At 34.9% G+C, this 22,225-nt stretch overlaps 2 protein-coding genes across 7 annotated transcripts; one reads left to right on the top strand and one right to left on the bottom strand.

Moving 5' to 3' along the window:
* Positions 1–554: 554 nt before the first annotated feature.
* Positions 555–5,816, top strand: LOC126723320 (pentatricopeptide repeat-containing protein At1g09900-like). 5 transcript variants are annotated; one of them, XM_050426671.1, is made up of 4 exons: positions 555–3,627; positions 3,779–3,799; positions 5,165–5,324; positions 5,517–5,816. In XM_050426671.1, the coding sequence occupies exon 1, from the start codon at positions 700–702 to the stop codon at positions 3,388–3,390; it is 2,691 nt and encodes an 896-aa protein (XP_050282628.1). In that variant the 5' UTR covers positions 555–699; the 3' UTR covers positions 3,391–3,627; positions 3,779–3,799; positions 5,165–5,324; positions 5,517–5,816. The 5 variants fall into 5 exon arrangements, with proteins under 5 accessions (XP_050282628.1, XP_050282631.1, XP_050282630.1 ...); XM_050426674.1 differs by having other exon boundaries at positions 3,771–3,799; XM_050426673.1 differs by having other exon boundaries at positions 3,707–3,799.
* A 158-nt stretch (positions 5,817–5,974) lies between these two features.
* LOC126723321 (probable serine/threonine-protein kinase PBL19) lies at positions 5,975–12,205 on the bottom strand. 2 transcript variants are annotated; one of them, XM_050426675.1, is made up of 5 exons: positions 11,893–12,205; positions 10,783–11,187; positions 8,020–8,280; positions 7,424–7,546; positions 5,975–6,798 (listed from the first exon to the last, which is right to left on the bottom strand). In XM_050426675.1, the coding sequence occupies exons 2-5, from the start codon at positions 11,128–11,130 to the stop codon at positions 6,247–6,249; spliced, it is 1,284 nt and encodes a 427-aa protein (XP_050282632.1). In that variant the 5' UTR covers positions 11,131–11,187; positions 11,893–12,205; the 3' UTR covers positions 5,975–6,246. The 2 variants fall into 2 exon arrangements, with proteins under 2 accessions (XP_050282632.1, XP_050282633.1); XM_050426676.1 differs by lacking the exon at positions 11,893–12,205 and adding an exon at positions 11,738–11,873.
* Between the last annotated feature and the right edge of the window lie 10,020 nt (positions 12,206–22,225).

The following is a 22,225-nucleotide window of genomic DNA, read 5'->3' as shown; positions in this document are numbered from 1 at the left end:
AGTTTTTCATCCACCTTATTACACCTCCAAACAAACACACCCTTAAGTGACAATTTTTTATTTAAATGCATACATTTTTTATTTCTATCCTATACACCATATTTCAATTTAATCCTTAACTTTTCAATTGTATCAATTTGACCTCTAACCTTTCAGTACCCTGTCAATTTAGTCCCTACTGTTATCTTTTGGATGAAAATTGATGATATGTCTAATGGTCAAAATAAAAAATTAGCTTCCGTAAATGTGACAATAAACTAAAATTTTATTTTGACCGTTTGTCATGTTAGCAATTTTCATTCAAGATATAACGGTAGGAACTAAATTGACACGGCACTGAAAAGTTAGGGACCAAATTGACATAGTTAAAAGGTTAAGAACCAAATTAAAATATATTGTAAAGAATAGGAACTAAATATATAATTTATCCTAAATGCATTTATAATGGTTTGACTTTTTTAATGGGATAAATCTAATTCTTAATCTCCATGTTCATGGAAATAGGCCACAAATAAGCCCATCGAGCCCACTTTCCTTCCCAACTTTGAACTTCCCCAGTTCCTATACCAAAAAGGGCCCACGGTCCATCCCTCACACAAAAACATTTCCTCCCCCCAAAAAACTTCTACTCTTTGCTACAATGCGCCGGTGACTCCGCCACTACCATTTCCTCCTCCGACCGCTCTCCGCCACCTTCGGATGTCTGCTAAAGTGCGCCGAGTGCGCAACACTCTCCAGGTACATTTCCACTCTCAAACCCTAAACCCTCTCAATCTAACTCATTCCCCTAAAACCCTAAACCCTAAACCCTCACATTTCACTTCTTCTTCTTCTTCTTCTTCTTCCAATTCTCAAAATTTCGATTTCCTCGAGCAATTTTTGCCTCACAGTAACGCTTCAAATCATTCATGTAGCTCTAGCTCTAGCTTTAGATTTAGCCCCATTGTTGTTAATTCAAACGAGCGGCGAAGAATCGCAGTTGGGTTATCGAAAGCGATCAAATCCCAAATGGGATTTCTATTGAAAGCGTTTTCGAAGCGGTTTTGCCCAGTTTCCTTAGTCAAGGTGATGAAGCTGTTTGGGACCCGAGAAACCGGTTTCGCGTTCTTCAAGCTCGCGTTTCGGGACGGTTCCGACGAGGTCGTCCGGAAGTGTTGTGTTGCCGCGCATATTTTAGCGGCGGAGAATCTCCGGTTCCTCGCGCAGGACGTGGTTTCGTGCGTCATTGCGAGGATTGGGTCGGGTAGGAGTGAAGGGGTTGTGGAGTTTATGTGGAGGAATCACCGTGAGTACGAGTCGGGTTTCTCGGTGCTCGATACGCTAATGCGGGGTTTTGTGAATGTGGAGATGAGTAATGAGGCGATTGTGGTTGTTGGTAGGATGAGGGAGGTGGGTTTGAGGCCGAGTTTGTCGGCCATTACAATGCTTTTCAAGTTGTTGCTTAGAGTTGGTGATTATGGTAGTGTGTGGAAGTTGTTTAGGGATATGGTTCGGAGAGGGCCTTGTCCTTGTAGTTATACATTCAATGTTATGGTTCTCGGGTTTTGTAGAAAAGGGTTGGTTAGAATTGGAGAGAGTTTGTTACATGTGATGTGGAAATTTCATTGCAAGCCGGATGTTTTTACGTATAACATTGTGATCAATGCGTATTGTATGAGGGGACAGACGTCTAATGCACTTAATTGGGTGCATTTGATGATTTCGAGGGGTTGTAAACCGAATGTTGTTACGTTTAATACGGTGTTACATGCCTTGTGTAAGGAGGGAAACATGGTGCAAGCGAGAAAGCTCTTTGATGGAATTCATGATATGGGTGTCTATCCAGATGTCACAATGTTTAACACCTTGATGGATGGGTATATTAAGGCAAGGGACACTGCTCAAGCAAACATGCTTTATGAAGAAATGAGGAATAAAGGTGTATCTCCTGATGGGATAACCTTTAATATTTTGGTTGCAGGTCATTACAGGTTTGGAAGGGAAGAGGATGGTGATAGGTTGTTAAGGGATGTATCTATATCGGGATTGTTCCCGGATTCTTCACTCTATGATATTTCAGTTGCAGGGCTGTGTTGGGCAGGTCGGTTTGATGAGGCCATGGAGTTTTTAGAAAATATGCTTGAGAAAGGAATTCCTCCTAGTGTGGTTGCTTTTAACTCAATTATTGCAGCTTATAGCAGGGCTGGTTTAGAAGTAAAGGCCTATGAGGCGTATAGAATTCTGGTTAGATTTGGTTTAACTCCTTCATCTTCCACATGTAGTTCTTTGCTTATGGGTTTATCCCAAAAGGGGAGCCTGCAAGAAGCCAGAGAACTATTGTATAATATGATAGAGAATGGTTTTCCCATCAATAAAGTGGCATACACGGTACTTTTGGATGGATATTCCAAGATAGGGGATCTGGAAGGGGCTCAAAATCTGTGGAATGAGATGGCACTGAGAGGGGTATCTCCTGATGCTGTTGCCTATTCAGCCTTTATAGATGGACTTTCAAAAGCAGGTCTGGTGGAGGAGGCATATGATTTGTTTTTAGAAATGTCAAGAAAAGGCTTTGTGCCAAATAATTTTGCATATAATTCTTTGATTGGTGGGTTTTGTAACCATGGGAAACTGAGTGAAGCATTGAAATTGGAAAGAGAGATGAGGCAAAAGGGACTCCTTCCAGATATGTTTACCACCAATATGATCCTTAATGGATTTTGTAAACAGGGTAGAATGAAGGCAGCAATTGATCTCTTTATGGACATGCAGCAGACTGGGTTGAGCCCTGATATTGTCACATATAACACTTTGATTGGTGGTTGTTGTAAAGCATTTGACATGGTTACCGCAGATGAGTTTGTGAATAAAATGTATGCCAGTGGTTGGGACCCAGATATTACAACTTACAATATTCGCATTCATGGTTTCTGCAGCAGTCGAAAAATGAATCGAGCTGTGATGATGTTGGATGAACTTGTTTCAGCAGGTATTGTTCCAAATACAGTAACATACAACACTATGCTTAATGGTGTTTGTAGTGATATACTGGAACGAGCCATGATTTTAACTGCAAAATTGCTAAAGATGGCTTTTGTTCCGAATGTAGTTACAACCAATGTGGTGTTGTCTCAGTTTTGCAAGCAGGGGATGCCTGAGAGGGCTTTAATGTGGTGTCAGAAGTTGAGTGAGATCTCCTTTGATTTTGATGAAATTACATATAGAATAATGGACAGAGCCTACCGTGATATAGAAGAAGATGCTGAACTTTTTAGAGGAGAATCTGCAAAGAGCCTTTTTCTGGACTTCCTCATGTACATCACATATGATTTTATGTATAGATATAGACCTCAAAGAGAACCAAATCAGAATACCCTTGAATCAATTGAAAGTGCTTTTGGTGGATCCTGAAAGTTGACTGAAAAGATAGCAGTTCAATTCTTGAGAACAGAATCTCATTTGATAAGTCTAATTTGGTCTGATTTGAATGGGAAAAAAGAGGGCTCTATCAGCGTGGAACCATAAATGAATTATAATGTCTTAGCTAGGTCCTTGGAGCTGATAAATGGTGATGGGCTTGAGTTTGTTCTTTATCAAGTGTTGCTGACTTTCCAGCAATGAATGTTACTGCTGAATTATTCCTTTCAGGTAACATGATGGTATTGTTTTGGACCGGCAAACATTAAACTAATATTGTACTTACATTTCTTTGCATGATTTACTGTAGTTATTTTGGGGCCTGAGGGCTGAGGGGGTTTATTATGTGAAGTTTTTAATTTTTTTTATTGAAGTGGTGCAGGTTGGCAGAGTTGTGTGCATGGTGAGTGGCTTACGGTACTTTTAGAATAATTTTGGATGCGCTTCAACTATGCCTTTCATCTTCCAACTAAAAGAACTGACATATTGCTAACCTTTTGACTTCGTAGATTATGATACACGACACAGTTTGTGCCATTAATTTTTTTTTTTTTTTTTTCCTTTCTTTCTGAAATTTAAATTGCTTGTAAAAATCAGTGCTTGATATCCTTAGTCTTGAACTGCCTGTTTCTCAAAAAAAAAAAGAAAAAGAAAAGAAAGGACAAAGTCTTGAAATGACTTTATGGTTCTATTTGGAGAAAAGATATTGTAACATGTTGAATCTAGGAGTTTGGTTCAATTAGTGTTGTAAATTTGTGTAGGTATGAAGATTTACTCAGTTTACTTGCCTCAAACATTTATCTGAAACTAAAAATTGTGGTTAGTAGCATAGTTACTGCGCCTAAAGGACAGAGCAGTGATACTAAATCAAGTTATTCCCCTTCTGGTAATCTATGGAGATAAATGATAGGACAAAGAGGTTCATGCCCCATTTAATGCCTAGAATTACCCCCCCCCCCCCCCCCCACAAAAAAAAAAAAAAAGAAAAGAAAAAGAAAAAAGGACCTATAAAAATAAATATGCAAAAATTAGAAATTTTTCTTGGTATATAGTATTTACTGGTTGGGATGTTAAGCTAGAGTGTTTTCTTTGTTTAGATACAATGATTGAGACAGAGATGCATATGGATTATGAACTTTTATTTAGAGATCGAATTACGAATATGGATCATGGTCTATGAGCAAGGATATATAGAACAATATGTAATTTTTTTTCCCCAAATGCAGAAGAGCATATATATATTCAAAACCATAAAGGATACAGCAGGCATCTGGTAGCAGTACACTAAAATTGCCAATTCAACTGTAGATACATCATGTTGCATGAGTGTAAAATGTGCAGAGATGCTATTGTTGATAAAAGTAAGAAATCAAGCATCTGAATTTATCAACCACAAAGAGATTGACAAAGAAGCAATTTTTGTGGGTGATTGTTGAGCGGGCTAGATAGTTTGTTAAAAATGGAACCTCAATCACAATGATTATTAGTGACTTTAGTTATTCTAGATGGTGACATTTTCCCTTGTTGGAAAATTGGAATATGTTGAATATCTAGTTGTAGTCTTATCATCAAGATATGGTAACAAACTCTCTAACATTTCATGCTGAGTTACCATTTAAATCGTTTTAAGTTACTAGTTGTTCCTTTTTAAACTAATATTCTCTCTCGATAAAGCTTCTTAATCTTGAAATGATTTATCTTGCTCAAAAAAACTCTTTCTGATAACACAAAGTGAACTTCACTAACTCTTGCTTTTTGTATCTCACAGAGTCAACTCTTATACCTTATATTGGGATGGAGATGAAGAGCCTCTCAGCCTTGGCTTAGGTGGTACAAGTGTGGAGTTTGGTCAGGTTAGGTTAAGCCTTAGTTGAACTTTTGCCAGGCAAATACAGCGACAGGGGTTGTAGTCTTATCATCAAGATATGGTAACAAACTCTTTAACATTTGATGCTGAGTTACCATTTAAATCGTTTTAAGTTACTAGTTGTTCCTTTTCAAACTAATTTTCTCTCTCAATAAAGCTTCTTAATCTTGAAATGATTTATCTTGCTCAGAAAAAGACTCTTTCTGATAACACAAAGTGAACTTCACTAACTCGTGCTTTTTGTATCTCACAGAGTCAACTCTCATACCTTATATTGGGATGGAGATGAAGAGCCTCTCAGCCTTGGCTTAGGTGGTACAAGTGTGGAGTTGATCAGGTTAGGTTAAGCCTTAGTTGAACTTTTGCCAGGCAAATACAGCGACGGGGATGGAGATGGAGGGTACATACACTAGAAGTCGAAAGTGAAATTTTCTCAATCCCAATTTTCATGTCTTTTGGTGGAGAATATAGATAGAAATATAATCACTTTGAATTATAAACACTTGTGTGTCGACTTTTTCAACAAGAAAATAAATGATAATTTTTCTTATTATTATTTTTGGTAACTTCTTAATATTGGTTTGCGACCCTGTCTGGCAAAAGAGTTTAGATTTGGTAAAAGCAAATTTTCATTTCAGAGGCAAAAACGATAGCAAAACAATTTCAATGGTGATGATTTGGAAAAGTATATCATATGATGAGGAAGCCATGGAAGAAGAAAAGGAAACGTAAGCCTGCGATAAAATGTTTAATTACATAACCTTTACAAAAAAAAGCCAATCTCTCTCAAGAGCCACCATTCAGTTTCTCCAATCATATGCTTATTTACAAGGTTAGCTCATTCACTCCATAGGAACTTCTGTTTGTCAGTTCAGGGATATACAAAGGTCTATATAATCCGACACATTTTCCACCTTACCAGACAAAAACACCACGTCCCTAAGAAATGAACCAAGATGAAAACTTGCGGTGGGGAAAACTATTTAAGGCACTTCGGCCCTCTGCATTATCATAAATCTTCTTCTACTTGCACCCTCCACATTCTCACCCAGATTTGCCAGATGGGCCATCCGCCTTTTCCATGATTCTGCAGGTCCAACTTGATTCTTCTTCTGCTCTGTCTCACTTGGGTCATCATCTTCGAAGGACTTCCGACCATTTTCAGAAGGGTTATCTTCGTCGGATTGTTGGATTATCTCCTCCAATCTCTCTATCACCTTACCCATCGTTGGCCGATCTTTTGCGTTCTTTAATAAACAGTTGTCTGCTAACTTGGCAATTTTCCGAGCTGCACTACTAGAAAACTTGCCTTCCAGTCTTGGGTCCATTATCAAGATGAACTTTTTACTGTCGGCAGGGAACTGTTTCACCCAATCCAAAAGTTTCTGCTCTCCACTTGGGCGGTTTCTTTCTAATGATCTCCTACCTGTAATTATCTCATATAATACAACACCAAAACTCCACACATCACTCTTACTTGTCAGATGACCAGTCTCAATGTATTCTGGGGCAGCATACCCGTATGTTCCAACCACCTGATCATCAAAAAAAAAAAAATTCTAATGAGAACCACAACAATCTCCAATTACTTATTTCAATACGGAACCTTTCTTCTAAGCACGCATTCCTAACTTCACCATACAATATATTTGCAAGTTGTTCATGAAGATCCAATAAGCCTTTTAGTGCCTTCAAAATACATGTGAAATTTGTAAATTCTAACAAATCCAAAAGGCAAGATAGCTGTCTTAAAGTTATTATTATCCCAAACACACTTTGCTGGTCTTGCACTGTTCTTGAATTTTGTGGAGTTATTTTCAAATTAATCACAGAATTGTTAATCATTCCAGTTGTAAAAAGTTCTATAATTTACTTCTAATATTATCAAAGAGGGTCATATTCTATTTTTCTCTTTTACCGATCTATTGTGTGCTTTGATATATTGGGGGAAAAAATCTATACAATGACTTTTATATGATTTGACACATTGAAGTGTATAATATGTCATTTTTTTTTTTTTTGTCTTTCAATAAACACATGCTTTAGATTCTTAGAATCCCAATATACAAATAGTTTACTGTTATAGATTTTTGAACCACAAAATTGTTACCAGTGATGCAACCTAAAATGCTAATGAAAATAAATGCACACGACACTTACTGCTGTTGAAACATGGGATCGTCCAGCCATTGGTCCCTCCCTAGCAAGTCCAAAGTCTGAAAGCTTTGGTTTGAAATTCTCATCCAACAACACATTGGATGATTTAAAGTCTCGAAATATCACCTTCAGCATGAGCATAATGGAAGTTAGGCTAACAATGGTTACAGGCAAAGTTAAATCTAGAACATTACATGTAGTAGGTATTAGGTAGAAACTGATTGGGCACCAATGATGACCCCAGAAGAAATTATGTAATTCTTGTTAATTTTTTTTATAAGTAACAAATTTTATTCGCAAAAAGAAACTACCTCAAGTACACAATATGTATACACAAGACTGGAAGGATTTCTTATTCACATGGTATGCAACTTTCTATGTATATAAGCTAAAGCTTAAAGTTTAACAAGAAAATAAGGTAATATTAATATTATTCCACTAAATTCCAAGAAGCTGCAGCACATAAGTGGAGGAAATCTGATGCCGGGTTAAAATGTTAGGGAGTTTAAACAACAAGTTCTGTTTTGCACAAGAAAAAAATTTGTTTGTATTTGTGTAGAATAACAAAAACGTTAAATGATAATGTCTTAGAGAATAACCTGAACTTCCAATCCTTCATGCAGATAAGCTAATCCTTGAGCTGCTTCCAGTAATATCTGTAATCTGGTTTTCCAAGGAAGAGTTGGGTATGCCCTATTGAAAAGATGATTCTCTAAGCTTTTGTTCGGCATATATTCGTATACAAGTAATCGCTGGATCCCTCTCTCCTCATCCACAGCACAGTATCCTATGAGTTTGACAAGGTTTGGATGCTCCACAACGCCAAGAAACTGAACTTCTGCCACCCATTGTTTGTGGCCCTGTAATTTGAAACAGGAATTAGGAGATCAGTAACCTTTCACAAAATAAAAATCCTTATATGATCACTGTTAAAACATAAAGGGAGTCATAAGTGCATGATAATGGAAAGAATAAGAAAGAGGAAGATATTTTATCAAGTTCAAACACAGATGGGCCCTTTTGAAGTGTGAATGGATGGCCAGATGGTTCGTTTTTTCTCTTCTTTTCCTTCCTTCTTTTTTGTTTTTGTTTAAGAAAAGCCCAAAACAAAAGTAACAAGTAAATAAAGGTTAATGAAAACTATATATATCCATAAACTCTAGGAAGTCCACTGTAGAAACAGTATGAGAAGTCAAAGTTTGTTCATATAAAGTCTTCAAAAATAAAAACTATATCTTGCATTTCTCTCTCTCTCCAAAGGCACCACATTATAAACAAAGAAACAACTTTCCAAATCTCCCCATTTGTTCTTTTTCCAAATAAACATAAAACCAAAGACCACAAATCCGGAGCCACTGCACAGTGTAGGAAAAGATGAGCTGCACATAAAGCATCAATCCATAACGATTAACCCTCACTGCCTTAGATTTTATGTAGTCAACCACAAGAAAAAAGGCATCCAAATGCTCTGCCAAGGAGAAGAATTCACTCTCCTCCTCTCCATGCCTACTGTTCACCTGGAAGCCCTGAGTTTTTGAATGGATCCATTCCAATTTATCTACCTCTCCACAACATATCTTCTTAGTGTATATCCCTTTGAATTTTTTCCAACCTTTCTGCCACTTCCATAGGCATTGGAAACAAAGATAAGCAATAATTTGGAAGACTCAATAACTCACTTTTGATTAGAGAGAGTCTCCCTCCTTTTGTTAAGTACAACTTCTTCCATATAACCAATTTCTTGTTCACATTCTCTACATATGGAATCCCATATGTGCCTTGCCTGGTAATGAGTAGTATGATGGAGTTCCATCCATCCAGTTGGAATGGTTTGTTTGATTTCATCTCTGGTACCAAAGGAAAAAAGTTCTGTGGTTGCCGTATTTTATAAAAGTTTGAATCTCACTGAGATGCTCATTTATATAGCCAAAGGGTCTTCAGCCTCCAAATCGCTTGTGGAGGATCACAAAGGAAATTACCGCTCCTGATGGTAAATGGTCTCTATGAGATAATTGATTAGTCAAATGGCAAAGTTTTAATACAGATACTTGCAGTGCATATGAGTTAGCCATCCAATGGATAGTTTGGATTCCAGCACTGCACTGATTTGCATATATCACTGTTAATGCTACTTTTGTTTTTCCCATAGTGCAATTACTCAGCTAGTAAACATAACAACGGTATGGTCATAAAACAAAGCCAATGTATGAATTTTGTGGTTCATCAAATCAATTAAATGAAAACATATTAATAATATGCTATACCATACATGAAGGCTACTCAAATGTTCATAGAATCCTAGTGGTGGATCCTTCACTCTTTACACTGATCAATTGATAGCTGTACATGTACAGGGGTCCATAAATAGACATCCATTGGACCTCAGTAAACCTTCCTTTGGAAGATAATTGAGGCTTTGGTATATCAAGAAAGAGTGTTACTATGTTGAAAAGGAATCTCTGGTCTCTACTAACCTCAATAGAACAGAAGCCTTGATTGTTATGAGTTGAGCCTCTAAGTAAATGAGTATCCTCTGGGCCTCAGATTGACCAGTTCTATAAGATTCTATACATATATATATATATATATATTCTTTTCTTTATACCATTCTTTCTGAGTTTACATGAAGGTGTTCTATAAATCCTTGGGTTTTAAACTGGAAGTACAACAGAAAGCTTTTAAATTACACATTTATAGGGACAATAAAGAACAATTACAGTGGCAAAGACACTGGCTTTCCATCTGGACAACTTGCAATGAGTGGCTTATTGGTAAGGGCCACATACAGTGACAAAGTACATCGTCTTACCCACTAGTACCCTTAGATCCATCTTATAATAAGATTGTTATGAAAAACAGGTGGGTACAGGAATGCTAATTGAAATTATATTTAATCTCAAGGTTGATGAAAAGCTGCTGTTGCACCAAAAATTGCATAGACACTAGATCACTTTAACAATGATTTTGCAACAGGTGAAGTTGACAGTGAATTGTTCAAACACTCAAAACTTTAACAAAATAATGATGCTAGTGATGAACATGTCCAAGTCAGAAGTAACGCAATATTCTTCTCAACTAAGTAAAGAGAGTGGAAGAGAGAGGAAGGAGATGCTATGCATCAGGAAACTACTTAGCATCCGCACTATGGCTTAAATAGATAACACAACATGATAAGAAAAAACAACTAAAAAAACCCCTATGGATTTACATATAACTAAGTTAACAATTCAACATTATTCTATATAACATTTGATCATTTATAATGAGCATAAAAGTCACCCCTATTCTTAAACACATTAAGAGTATATTCCTAATCATATTCTCTAACAAAAATATTACTGTAACATTCTTAAGGCTTATACCTGTAAGCCATCCTTGTTGAGCTTTTTAATCGCAACCATGATTGGATCACCATTTCCCTCAGCAGGCTTGATTGAACCTTTATACACGCTCCCAAATCCACCCTCCCCAATCTTAAGTAGCCTACTGAAATTATTAGTCGCATGTCTGAGATCCGAGTATGAGAAAACGCGCAAGTTATGAGCCTTCTCCTCATACAGTTGTGGTATTCCACGCGGGGAGGGTGCAGAGCATGAAGACAGAGTGACCTGATCAGAGCCTGAATAATCAGATGTTTGCTCTTTCAAGTCTGGTGCTGATCTTTGTCCCCTGCCTCTGGATTTGTCCTTAAAGTAGTAGAAACACTTCATTGTATAGAATTTAACAGCAAGTTCCTAACTTTAAAAGTTATCTTTATTTTACTGCCACTGAATAGACAAAAATAATTAAAAAGTATCAGCATTGTGTTAATTTAAAACAACATTAGAATTTAGAAGATATAGAATGAAAGGAAAAATAAGATTTTTTTTCTTTTTTTGGTCTTTTTGAGAGGACAAAGGAATTAAAGAGGGAAAATCAAATCCAAAGAGAATGGCTATTGAAAAGGAAGAAATCCAAAGCAAGGCAGTGAAAGAAAGTGAAATCAAATGGACAAAAGAAAAGGGTACTAGAAGAATGAAAATTTAAACAAATTGGGTTGAAAAAAAGTGTGAAGATAACTGAAAATTGAGGCAAACAAGATATAAATGCAAAACCAATGCTCTACAGAAAATGAAGCAAACAAGGAGGGCCAAGAACAGAGAGGAAAGTGGTCAACAAATGGAAGCAAAAGTTAGCTGAGAGAAAGGACACCAAAAACAGAGAAAACCCAGATGAGAATTCAGTAAAACAATGAACTTTAGCAAAAACTACAGAAGAAGCAAACGTAAAATTTTGAAATTCAAGGAATACAAGGATGACCCAGATAAGAAAACATACCAAGCCCAGAAGAAAACAAACAAGCAACACATGAAAAAATAAGAGAGAGAAAATCTATCTATATAAGCTGTATTTGTTGTATATGAGATAAATGATCATGAATGAATGAAATAAAAAAGCAAAGTTCCAAGAGAGATGGTGATCAAATGGTTTACCTGTGCATGCTGCTTCATTTTCTATGGTGTTGGGATAGACTTCCGTAGATTTCTTGTCTTGCTTTGCTTCTGTTCTTTCTCTTTCAGACTCTCTCTCTCTCTCTCTCTGAATAAACAATGATTTCTTAATATCCTGTGTTAGTTCTGTTGGGTTTGACAAGGTTATTGGTTTGGAACTGGTAGAGAGTTATTTAAGCTTCTCACATTTTCTTAATGCTACTCATACCTTTTTATTGAAGAATTCAACGGACTAGTAAATTGAGGTACGTAAGTTTATTCAGGCTTCAGCTCTAGCAGCAAGTCACTTGCCACAGGAGAACCTTGTGAATCCGTACAGTTCTGTATTATTTTTTCCCTTACTATAGGTAAATGTTACTATATGATTAAAAGATTCTTGATTGTGGAAAATGTGATGCATATGTTGATATTAATACCTCCTTATATAATAATTTTTGTTCTCAAAAAAGAGTTGTTTGGTCATTGGTGTCAAATTTTTGCTATTTTCAAAATTACATTTATTTTTTTAATTCAAATAGGTTTTCCCAAAAATATAAATTTATTTAATTCAAGTATATTTACCCAAAAATATAGTTTAAGGATAAAAAATATTTTGTCAATGGTTGAAAAATAAAGGGGTCATAAGAAAAATAGTTAAATTAAAAAATGTCTTAGATAATATATATATATATATATATATATATTAAAAGGTTTTGCTGCATGCTAGTATGTAGCAAAACCTTCCTTTTTTTTCTTTTTTTTTCATAGTTAACTTTTATATTTTCTAGGTAAATAGGGGAGGTATAGCTCAAAACTCTAGACATTAGCCATCATAGATAATGTGAATTCCACCCTATTATCACTAGATCCCCTTTCATAATTATAATTTTGACTAAATCCTTTCATAATTATAACTACCTAAGTATTTCAAAACTCTTTCATATCTACATAATTACTTATCTTCAACCAAGTATTAGGGAATCATCTCACTAGCTCATATTTTCTAGGTAAATAGGGGAGGTATAGCTCAAAACTCTAGACATCAGGCATCATAGAAAATGTGAATTCCACCCTATTATCACTAGATCCCCTTTCATAATTATAATTTTGACTAAATCCTTTCATAACTATAACTACCTAAGTATTTCAAAACTCTTTCATATCTACATAATTACTTATCTTCAACCAAGTATTACGGAATCATCTCACTAGCTCATATTTTCTAGGTAAATAGGGGAGGTATAGCTCAAAACTCTAGACATCAGGCATCATAGAAAATGTGAATTCCACCCTATTATCACTAGATCCCCTTTCATAATTATAATTTTGACTAATTCCTTTCATAATTATAACTACCTAAGTATTTCAAAACTCTTTCATATCTACATAATTACTTATCTTCAACCAAGTATTACGGAATCATCTCACTAGCTCATGTGCTTAGGTGAGGCTAGAGAGATGATGATTACCAATTATTGGGCTTCTCATTATATATATTTTTTTTCATATTCTTTTGTAAGAAATGTCATGATATTATCAATTCTATTACAATTTTTTTTTTCTTTTTGAATAGATTCAAAAAAAAAAAAAAAAAAAGATCTTATTTAGCAAAACATAAGAGAGAGAGAGAGAGAGAGAGAGAGAGAGAGAGAGCGAGAGAGAGAGTCTATTACATATACTAATACTACCAAAACATAAGTTGCTTTTAAAAAATACAAAACAGTAAACAAAGTTTTTATTAAATTTTTGAGGAAGAATCAAATACATAAGTTGTTAGGTAAGTTTATAAGAATTAATATGTAATAAATTTGATAGTACATTCATTTATATATTTTTCAGTATCTCAACAGTCACTGTTGCCAGCTACACAATGAAAAGGACATGTCAATTGACCTCTCCCAATTCCCAACTCGTAATTAAGCCATTTGTTTGCTCAAAATAAAAAAAATTAAGCCATTTGTTATAACAAAAGAGGAAGCCATTTTCCCAAAAAAACATTATCGTTTTCCAAAAATATGTCATTTATTACAAAATAATATTAAAGATAAAAATAGGAACTTTTATTCAAACAGTTTATAAGAATTAATTATCGGGATAAATCATAAATCAAATGGTTCAAAGTACATTGGATGCTTGTTGGAATAATGAAACTCAAGACATCATTTATTAAATATTTTTTATATGAATTTATTAAGTAATTATGAGTTGAGAGAGTTAATAAATAAGTCTCTACTCTCAGCTCTCTTAGAATTTTAGTTCTATATTTATTTAAATATGACAGTAATTATGCCATTATCGGTTTTCTACTTCTTGTTGTTATAATTAATGAGAGCTTGGGGGAGCAAATCTAATATTAGAAGTAATATTTTAAACCAATCTCCAAAGAAAAAAAAAAAGATATCAGAAGAATGCACAAATTTATCAAAGCAAAGACATTTTACATGTATGGTACAACGATAACATTGAAATTTAAAATAAAAAAAATAAAAAAACATGCAAATACATAAAGTTTACAATTGCCTTCTACGATTTTTCATATTTTGAAATCGTTGCATAATAGTCTCATTATTAATGTTACAAGCTACATCTCTTTCAATGTACACAACCGAGCAATCATTCATCCACTGAATGTATAATAAATTATGGAACAAAATTTAATTTTATTGGTATAAAAAAAATTGAGGGTATTCCCAAATTTTTTTTGAAGGGTAGAAAAATAAAAAATTTTAAATTATTATATATATTTAAAAAAAAATTCAGGTCAAGGTGATCCTGAGACCACCCTAGCTTTAAGGTGGTGCAACCTCTGAGTCCCACAATGATTAATAGTGTGTTTTATTTGAGTTTATATGACAGGACCATCTTGGCCTTATAAGAGTCTCACATTGATTAATAATGTGTTTTATTTGAGTTTATATGACCACACAAATGTATCTCACTCCGTCAAGTTTTGTGCATGTGAATTCAGTTAATTTTTTGTCTCCGACTAAATACCTTTCCTCCTTTTCCAAACTTTTGTTATTGGGCCTGTCATTCTTAGGCATCCAAACTTTGTCCCCCTCAAAATAAAAATTTCTACTTTGTTATTCTAACCAAATCTGCGGCTTACTTAATCCACCATGAATTGCAAGGAGCTCTTTACTAGTCTTTCTCATGCTCTTTAAAAGTTTTCATAATTAATATTATTGAATTAAGATTCTCTACAATTCTCTTTAGTAGAGCTCTTAAAAATCTATCTATTTATTTTGAAATGATTAAATTAAATTTTATCGTGTTATTATTAATTTAAATAAATAAAAATTGATGATAGCTATCCTTACTTTCAATACTATTATTTTTATATAATTGATAGATTTGATAGGATTTTTAAAAACCCTAAAAAGTTCTAGAAGATCTTATTTTAATTTGATACCCTTCTTATAGTCCTTTCCATACTATACATTGCTGTCAAATTATTACAAAGTTGTAAATACCATTTTCTAGAAAATCAAAGAAAAATTTTTTTTGAGTCCAAAGAGCTGTTCATTTCCCGTTTGAACTTTGAAGATAGGTGGATAAAAGTCAAAGATAACGTCCTCCAAATCCTATGATACTTTAAAAATAGGGAACACAAATTTACTTTGACCTGGCAGAGCTATCCACCATAAACCCTGATTGGAAGGGAACAGATGATAAACGAGAGGCGTACGTCAAGATTGACTTTCATGTTCAGTGCAAATTTGACATTTATTTTCATGACTGCTGATATTGATTGCTTTTTAAATCTTTTGTCTTGCAACTTTTTTCCTTCTCCTTTTGGATGCGCATGAAATTTTGGGGCCAAATGTTTTGTTTTTGTTTTTTTTTTTTATTAATAAGAATAAAAGAGTTTTCGGTGTAGATTCATCAATTATATTTCACATGATGGTAATAAGTAATACTACGTGTATAATCAAGCTTTAATGAGACTATTATCGTGGACACAACAAACTACTTAACTCCTACCACACATCAAGAGTCGGGTGGAGTCAAATGTTCTAGATGAGTAAACAACACAACACAACACATTTGATGAAGCATCACTACTCAACTCTGGCCAAACATCAGGATTCAAGTGCAGTCAAATGTTCTAGATGAGTAGAAAATCCACTCGACAAGTTCCAGCAGTTCTACCTACACGGCTTCACCCCACATGGAAATTGGGGTTATTATGTGACTTGCGTCAACTTTGCACAAGAAAGATTGTGGGGAGTGGGACTCACTTGGAAAATTTAGAACAGCAATACTTTATATCATCGATAAAACCGTCTTTGGGTTTTGTCACGTAATGGTCAACTAGGTGCTTAGAAACAAAATAAGAAAGGTGTTTGTTTGTGCATGGTGAGTTGAATTCTACTTTACTGGGAATCTGTGGATCATCCTGAAAAAATTGGTTCCCAAACTGGCCAATTTCTCGGCCCCCACTGGCCACCGCCAACCCCACCGCCAAAACTAAGTTTCCTTTGGCCTAGCTTATTTTCGCATTAAAAATATTTTATGTATTATTCATTTCACAGTGTATGTCTTGCATTGTCAATGTACAACTATATTTTTATACGATAAGTAAATTATGTTGATCAAAATAAGTTTATCCAAATACAAATTACAGCCTTTTTTTTTTCTAGCGTTTTTCTTTTGATAAGAAAAATGACTTAATCCTTCGATAAAAAGAAGATAAATGACTTAAGTGACATTTTTATATATAGGTTTAACAGAAGTGGTAAATTTCTCATTTCAAGTTTCAAGTTTTAACAGAAGAAAAAAAAAATCTGTAGTTTCAAGTTTCAACATCACTGGCCTTCACTAAAATTTTAGTGGTCATATTTGAAAAAAAATAAATAAAAATTATCGAATAAAAAAAAATAGGAGCACAGCCACAAATTATGAAAATACCTAGCTAAAATTAAAATCTAACAGATCAAGAATTACTTGTCTGGAAGTTTATTACATCTAACACCAACCTGCCAAATATCCCAATGAAACTTATTTTTTGGGTAAAAATCTCTAAAAAAAAGAAAGTCAAAGTGATGGCTAAAGTTTCCTTCAGAATCACTCATTTTGTTCAGTTTGACTTTGAGCATATACAGTGAGTATGGGCCATGGGGTCTCTAATTGTCGGGAACTAGGACTCCATCTTTAGGAAGTAAAAGTATGAACAAGAGATTTCCACTTTGGCAATCAAGCTTATGGAGACAATATCACAATACCAATTGGGTTAGAAATAATTTTTAAACCAATTTCATTAACTTTTCCCTTTATTTATTTTTCAGTTTCATTAAAAAAAAAAAAAAAAAAAATCCTTTTTGCAGTGATCATTCTCCACAAATCTATATATATATATATATAACTGAAGCCTTTGAAACTCCCACAATTTTCCATATCATCATTTTAATTTTAAAAAATTTTAATATTTAAAATGAAATAGTGAGAGAGTCCTAACAGGAGTCTCTTATATATATATATATATATATATATATAAGAGACAAAATCTTTGAAAACCTTAAAGCAATCTCCTCTATCCGTCTCCACTAAGAGAGAAAACCCTAAACTTCAATTTCTTTGATACACTTGCTATTGCTTTTTCTCTTTTTTGTGAATAAGTCCTTTACAATATATAGTATAACTACAAGTATTGTAGTAAGTTTGCTAACTTTTTATGTGGTTCAAAGATGCTATATTCTATATTATTTTAGATTATATAACCCTAAGTTTTACCTTATGGAGACGTATGTTAGGTTGTCTCATAGAATATAATCATGAGAAGGAAAAATGATTAAATACTAGATAGAAAAATGCAACATGATTCATGTTGTACAACATATATATGGTTCATGTTACAAGAATTCCATACTCTAGTTACCCAAGAAATAGGGAAGTTTAATTAATGATGTTGAGAATGGACAAGAAAAGGTTAGTTGTTAGATACATGTCACTATTAAAGATGTGCAATACAAAAGAAGCAACACTTCCACTTTTTTGCATAATAAAGTACTAATAAATTTATTATCCATCACAATGCATTAAATATGAACCCCACCATTTCCCTCTAATTTGGACCAAAGATCAACCTCCAACGCCCACCTACATTTTCACATTACTAAAATGATTAGTCAACACTATGGTATGATTAGTGATTTGTATTCAAAATTATTTCTATTCTAAGTTCTAACCCTATCTTCAATATTCAAGGGAAAAAAAATCCCTATCCTCCCCTTATGATAAATTAATCAAAACCAGAATCCAATTTGAACACCAACCCCTATAATGAATTATCAAGGGCCAATTAACAATGGCTCAACTTTATCTATATACAAGCTTAGTACTATATGATTTTTCAAAAAGGATTTTTTTTTAAAAAAAAAGGATTAATTATAGGCTTATAGCATGTCACAAAAAGTACACATTTCATGTCCATGACAGTATCCTATATATATATGTATATATAAAATTAGCAGGAAATACATTATTGGAGTTGGTGTTATATGAGGATCAAGAACAAGTTATATAGTAGATGGAGGAGCTTTTTTTTTTTTTTATCCAAACATTAACACACACACATACATATATATATATATATATATATCTTTCTAATATTTCTTGGCATTTGATTCTTTGAAGTCAAAACCCTAGCATATACCATGGAATAAATATATAAAGATGACGTGGTCATTTGAAGATTCCCACACTAAACAAATTCTAGATCAGTTTGTGCACATAACAATACGCTTAACGTAATGGAAAAAAATAAATAAATAAATAAGTACAATTTCATGGGTTTTGACTTTTGAATATATGTAATGTGGGGTTGTTATAGCAAGCCACTTGCATTACATAAGTCTCAATGTTGAAGATGCAAAGAAATGCTAAAAAAAATAACAGCTGGCATGTGATTGAAAATTTTATTAAGCTAATTTAGTAAATTTTTTTTAGAGATAGTTTTAACTTATTACGTCTGTTCTTAATGATTTATTTTTATCATCAAATCAGAATATTAATTGATTTTTTTGTATAAGTATGGATTGGATTCCAAATTTCTTATTTGACAACAAAAAAATTTTACTAATTAAACTAACTAAAACTCACCGATTAAAAAGACACTTGTTGCTGAAAATCATGGACTAAAAGTGAATTACTAATATAAGCAATATGTGGCTGAAAATCATTGTTATTTTGTGGCACATATAATATAATATAATTTATTTATTTATAATCATATAATATTTCTTTATACTCATGTGGGGAGGCAAGCATCATTTATACTTTATACCACCATAAGATCGTATTAGTGGGGTTGATGTCACACACTTGATGTCATACACTTGAGAATCTTGATTTTTTTTTTAAAAAATATATATATATATATATATATATGTAGGGACTCAATTCGTAACGACCCCAAGATAATATTGGGCTCGTAAGTAAAGAGGGCCCAAACAATATCATTAGTAGAGCGTGAGTTTGAAAGGCTAGGTCTTGGTCACTGGACGGTAGTTCGGGTTGGCTTCGGTCAGTGAATCTCATCCGAGGAGTCTGGGGAGCTCTATGCTCTTCTTATTCTCCTTGTTTCTAGGACACCATGGTTGGGAGGACAGGTTGTCCCCCCCCCCCCCTCTCACACTGCCTCTCTTATCCTTTTATATGGGCATTCATCATCTTACCAGCGTCCACGTGTTAGCTCAATTTCCTAGGACTTAAGACTTGTCCTGTTAGCCCATACCTAGAGTGGTTGGGGGTGGTTGTAAAAGTTGAAGAGCATGGCTCTGTCAGGTGCAGAGTATTGAATGGCAGTAATAACAGCTTTCCCTTTGTCCTTGGTCATTATACTATCCAGCGTCTCCTTCTCTATTGACATAGATATTTTAGATTTTTTTCCCAAACTGTTCCTATACCGTTTTTACCCTTTCTTCCAAGGGGACCTCGAATATGCCGAGGGCAGAATCATCCTCAGCTATGTCTCAAGACTATTTGGACTTTTATTACACATCCTCGGCTATACCCTTCCTTGACTCGGGCCTTGGGCCCCAATGTAAAAATGGGCCAGGGCCACAAATTATTGGGCCCCACAATAGCCCCTAAAAATCCTGCTGTCCGACCTCTTAGTCGGAGAGGAGGGTTTTGGTGATGCCAAGCCTTTATTACAATTCGTTTAGCTCTGCCCTTCATTAATGTTGGTGTCTCTTTATCTACTTAGGAAATACGCCGGGTTACGAGACATTCTTCTAGATTTACACACTATGCGCTCCTATCGTTTCAGTGTACGAGGCGCGTCTTTAATAAATTTCCTTTACGAGGCCAATCAAATCTGACAGTTACAGATGACATTGGGGAGTTGAACAGATGCTACCTTACTTGCAAATCTTCTTGAAGATACGTACGGATTAAATGCCACTGAATTCACCTTCCATATAAGAAGCCAAACGATAGGGTATTCCCTTCGCGTAAAGACTCTTTAACCTTCCTAAAGCCTCAACCCTCAAGCTGTGCTCAAAGTCTTCCTTATCAGCATAGCCAAAGCTTATAGTGTGACACATTTGAAGTAGAAGTGGGGATGAAAAGATCACATCCTTCTCAGAAGCGTTCTGTCCCTCCGAAACTTAAGATGGCTTGGTCAAGGCAAGGATGGCAGAGACTCAAGATACCTCTCATCCTCCCTTCAGCCAAAATCCGAAGCAGGGGCTCGTCGCGTCAAACTTTTGGTGCGACTGAGCTGGGGTCACCCATTATCAGTACCAGCCGCTCTCTTATGAGCATAGCTAACATGGCACCAGCGTGTTAGGAGTCAGGACTGACGCAGGGACAAAATATCTCTGCTTCTTCCTCTCTTCCTTCACTGGTGCCTCCTTTTGCCTCCCCTTCTTCTTCTTTCCCATCACCAGATCCATCCTGGTGTCTTTCCTTCTTCCTCTTCTTCTCCTCTTCCACCAAGGGAGGTCCTCCTCTCAATATGGGTGCTACTGGGGCAGAATTTGGAAAGACTTCGGAGCAGAGCTTAAAAAGACTTCTGGCTGTTTGTTTGTTTTGTTTTGTTTTTTTTTTTTTTTTTTTTTTTTTTTTTTTATTATTATTGTTTTTGTAATTTGTTTTCTATATAGGCTTGTTTAAGCCCTTCATTGTATGCTATAATACCTCTTTATATTAATAAAAGTCAACATTGCTTTATTTTGTATATTCTACCTCTTCTTTCTGAAATGGTTATGCCATGAATAGACGTACTACCATATGACTTTTTTTTTTATTTTTATATTTTGAATGATGCTTAGGGCCGAAATCCCAGTTAATAAAAAGATCTTGCTCTGTGCTTATTGAAACTACCCGGCATAATAATGCCGATTTGAACAAATTATACTTAGGGCAGAAACCCTTACTAAGAAAAAAGAAAAATATATTATGATGAGCTTATTAGAGCTGTCTGGCATAATAACGCCGACCTGAAAATGGGTTGTATATCCCAAACTTGAACGAGATGATGGCTGAATGCTCGGTGCCGTGTAGGAAATAATCATCCGAGGATATATAACCCAAAATGAACAGCCCCTGCAGGTCGCTGAGTAATAAGGCGTTTCGCCATCTTCCTAATGACCTTCATAGCCTTAGCCTTTTCTGGTATTTGGTCTGAGGACTGAGCAACTTAGAATTCTCCTTAAGTAGCTGACTTTTCCATAGGTTTGAGTCCGAGAACCATGCAATACCTTGGTTCTGTCCAAAACTTGATTTTTTAAGTAGTTGGTTTCCCCATAGGTTTGAGTCTGAGGACCATGCAATACCTTGGTTCTATCCAAAACTTGATTTTTTAAGTAGTTGGTTTCCCCATAGGTTTGAGTCCGAGGACCATGCAATACCTTGGTTCTGTGCAAAACTTGATTTTTTAAGTAGTTGGTTTCCCCATAGGTTTGAGTCCGAAGACCATGCAATACCTTAGTTCTGTCCAAAACTTGATTTTTTAAGTAGTTGGTTTCCCCATAGGTTTGAGTCCGAGAACCATGCAATACCTTAGTTTTGTCCAAAACTTGATTTTTAAGTAGTTGGTTTCCCTATAGGTTTGAGTCCGAGGACCATGCAATACCTTGGTTCTGTCCAAAACTTGATTTTTTAAGTAGTTGGTTTCCCCATAGGTTTGAGTCCGAGGACTTTGCAATACCTTGATTCTGTCCAAAACTTGATTTTTAAGTAGTTGGTTTCCCCATAGGTTTGAGTCCGAGGACCATGCAATACCTTGATTCTGTCCAAAACTTGATTTTTTAAGTAGTTGGTTTCCCCATAGGTTTGAGTTCGAGGACCATGCAATACCTTGGTTCTGTCCAAAACTTGATTTTTTAAG

The sequence above is a fragment of the Quercus robur genome, chromosome 4, assembly GCF_932294415.1.
Source record: "Quercus robur chromosome 4, dhQueRobu3.1, whole genome shotgun sequence".
In the NCBI taxonomy this organism is placed as follows: domain Eukaryota; kingdom Viridiplantae; phylum Streptophyta; class Magnoliopsida; order Fagales; family Fagaceae; genus Quercus; species Quercus robur.
This window is presented reverse-complemented; position numbering and strand designations above follow the sequence as displayed.

Coding starts and splice junctions, on each gene's coding strand:
- LOC126723320 (XM_050426672.1), top strand. CDS start 700: ATGTCTGCTAAAGTGCGCCGAGTGCGCAACACTCTCCAGGTACATTTC.
- LOC126723321 (XM_050426675.1), bottom strand. CDS start 11,130: ATGAAGTGTTTCTACTACTTTAAGGACAAATCCAGAGGCAGGGGACAA. Junction 8,281..10,782: donor TCAACAAGGATGGCTTACAG/GTATAAGCCTTA, acceptor TTCAAATTACAG/GGCCACAAACAATGGGTGGC. Junction 6,799..7,423: donor GATCCCATGTTTCAACAGCA/GTAAGTGTCGTG, acceptor TTTGATGATCAG/GTGGTTGGAACATACGGGTA.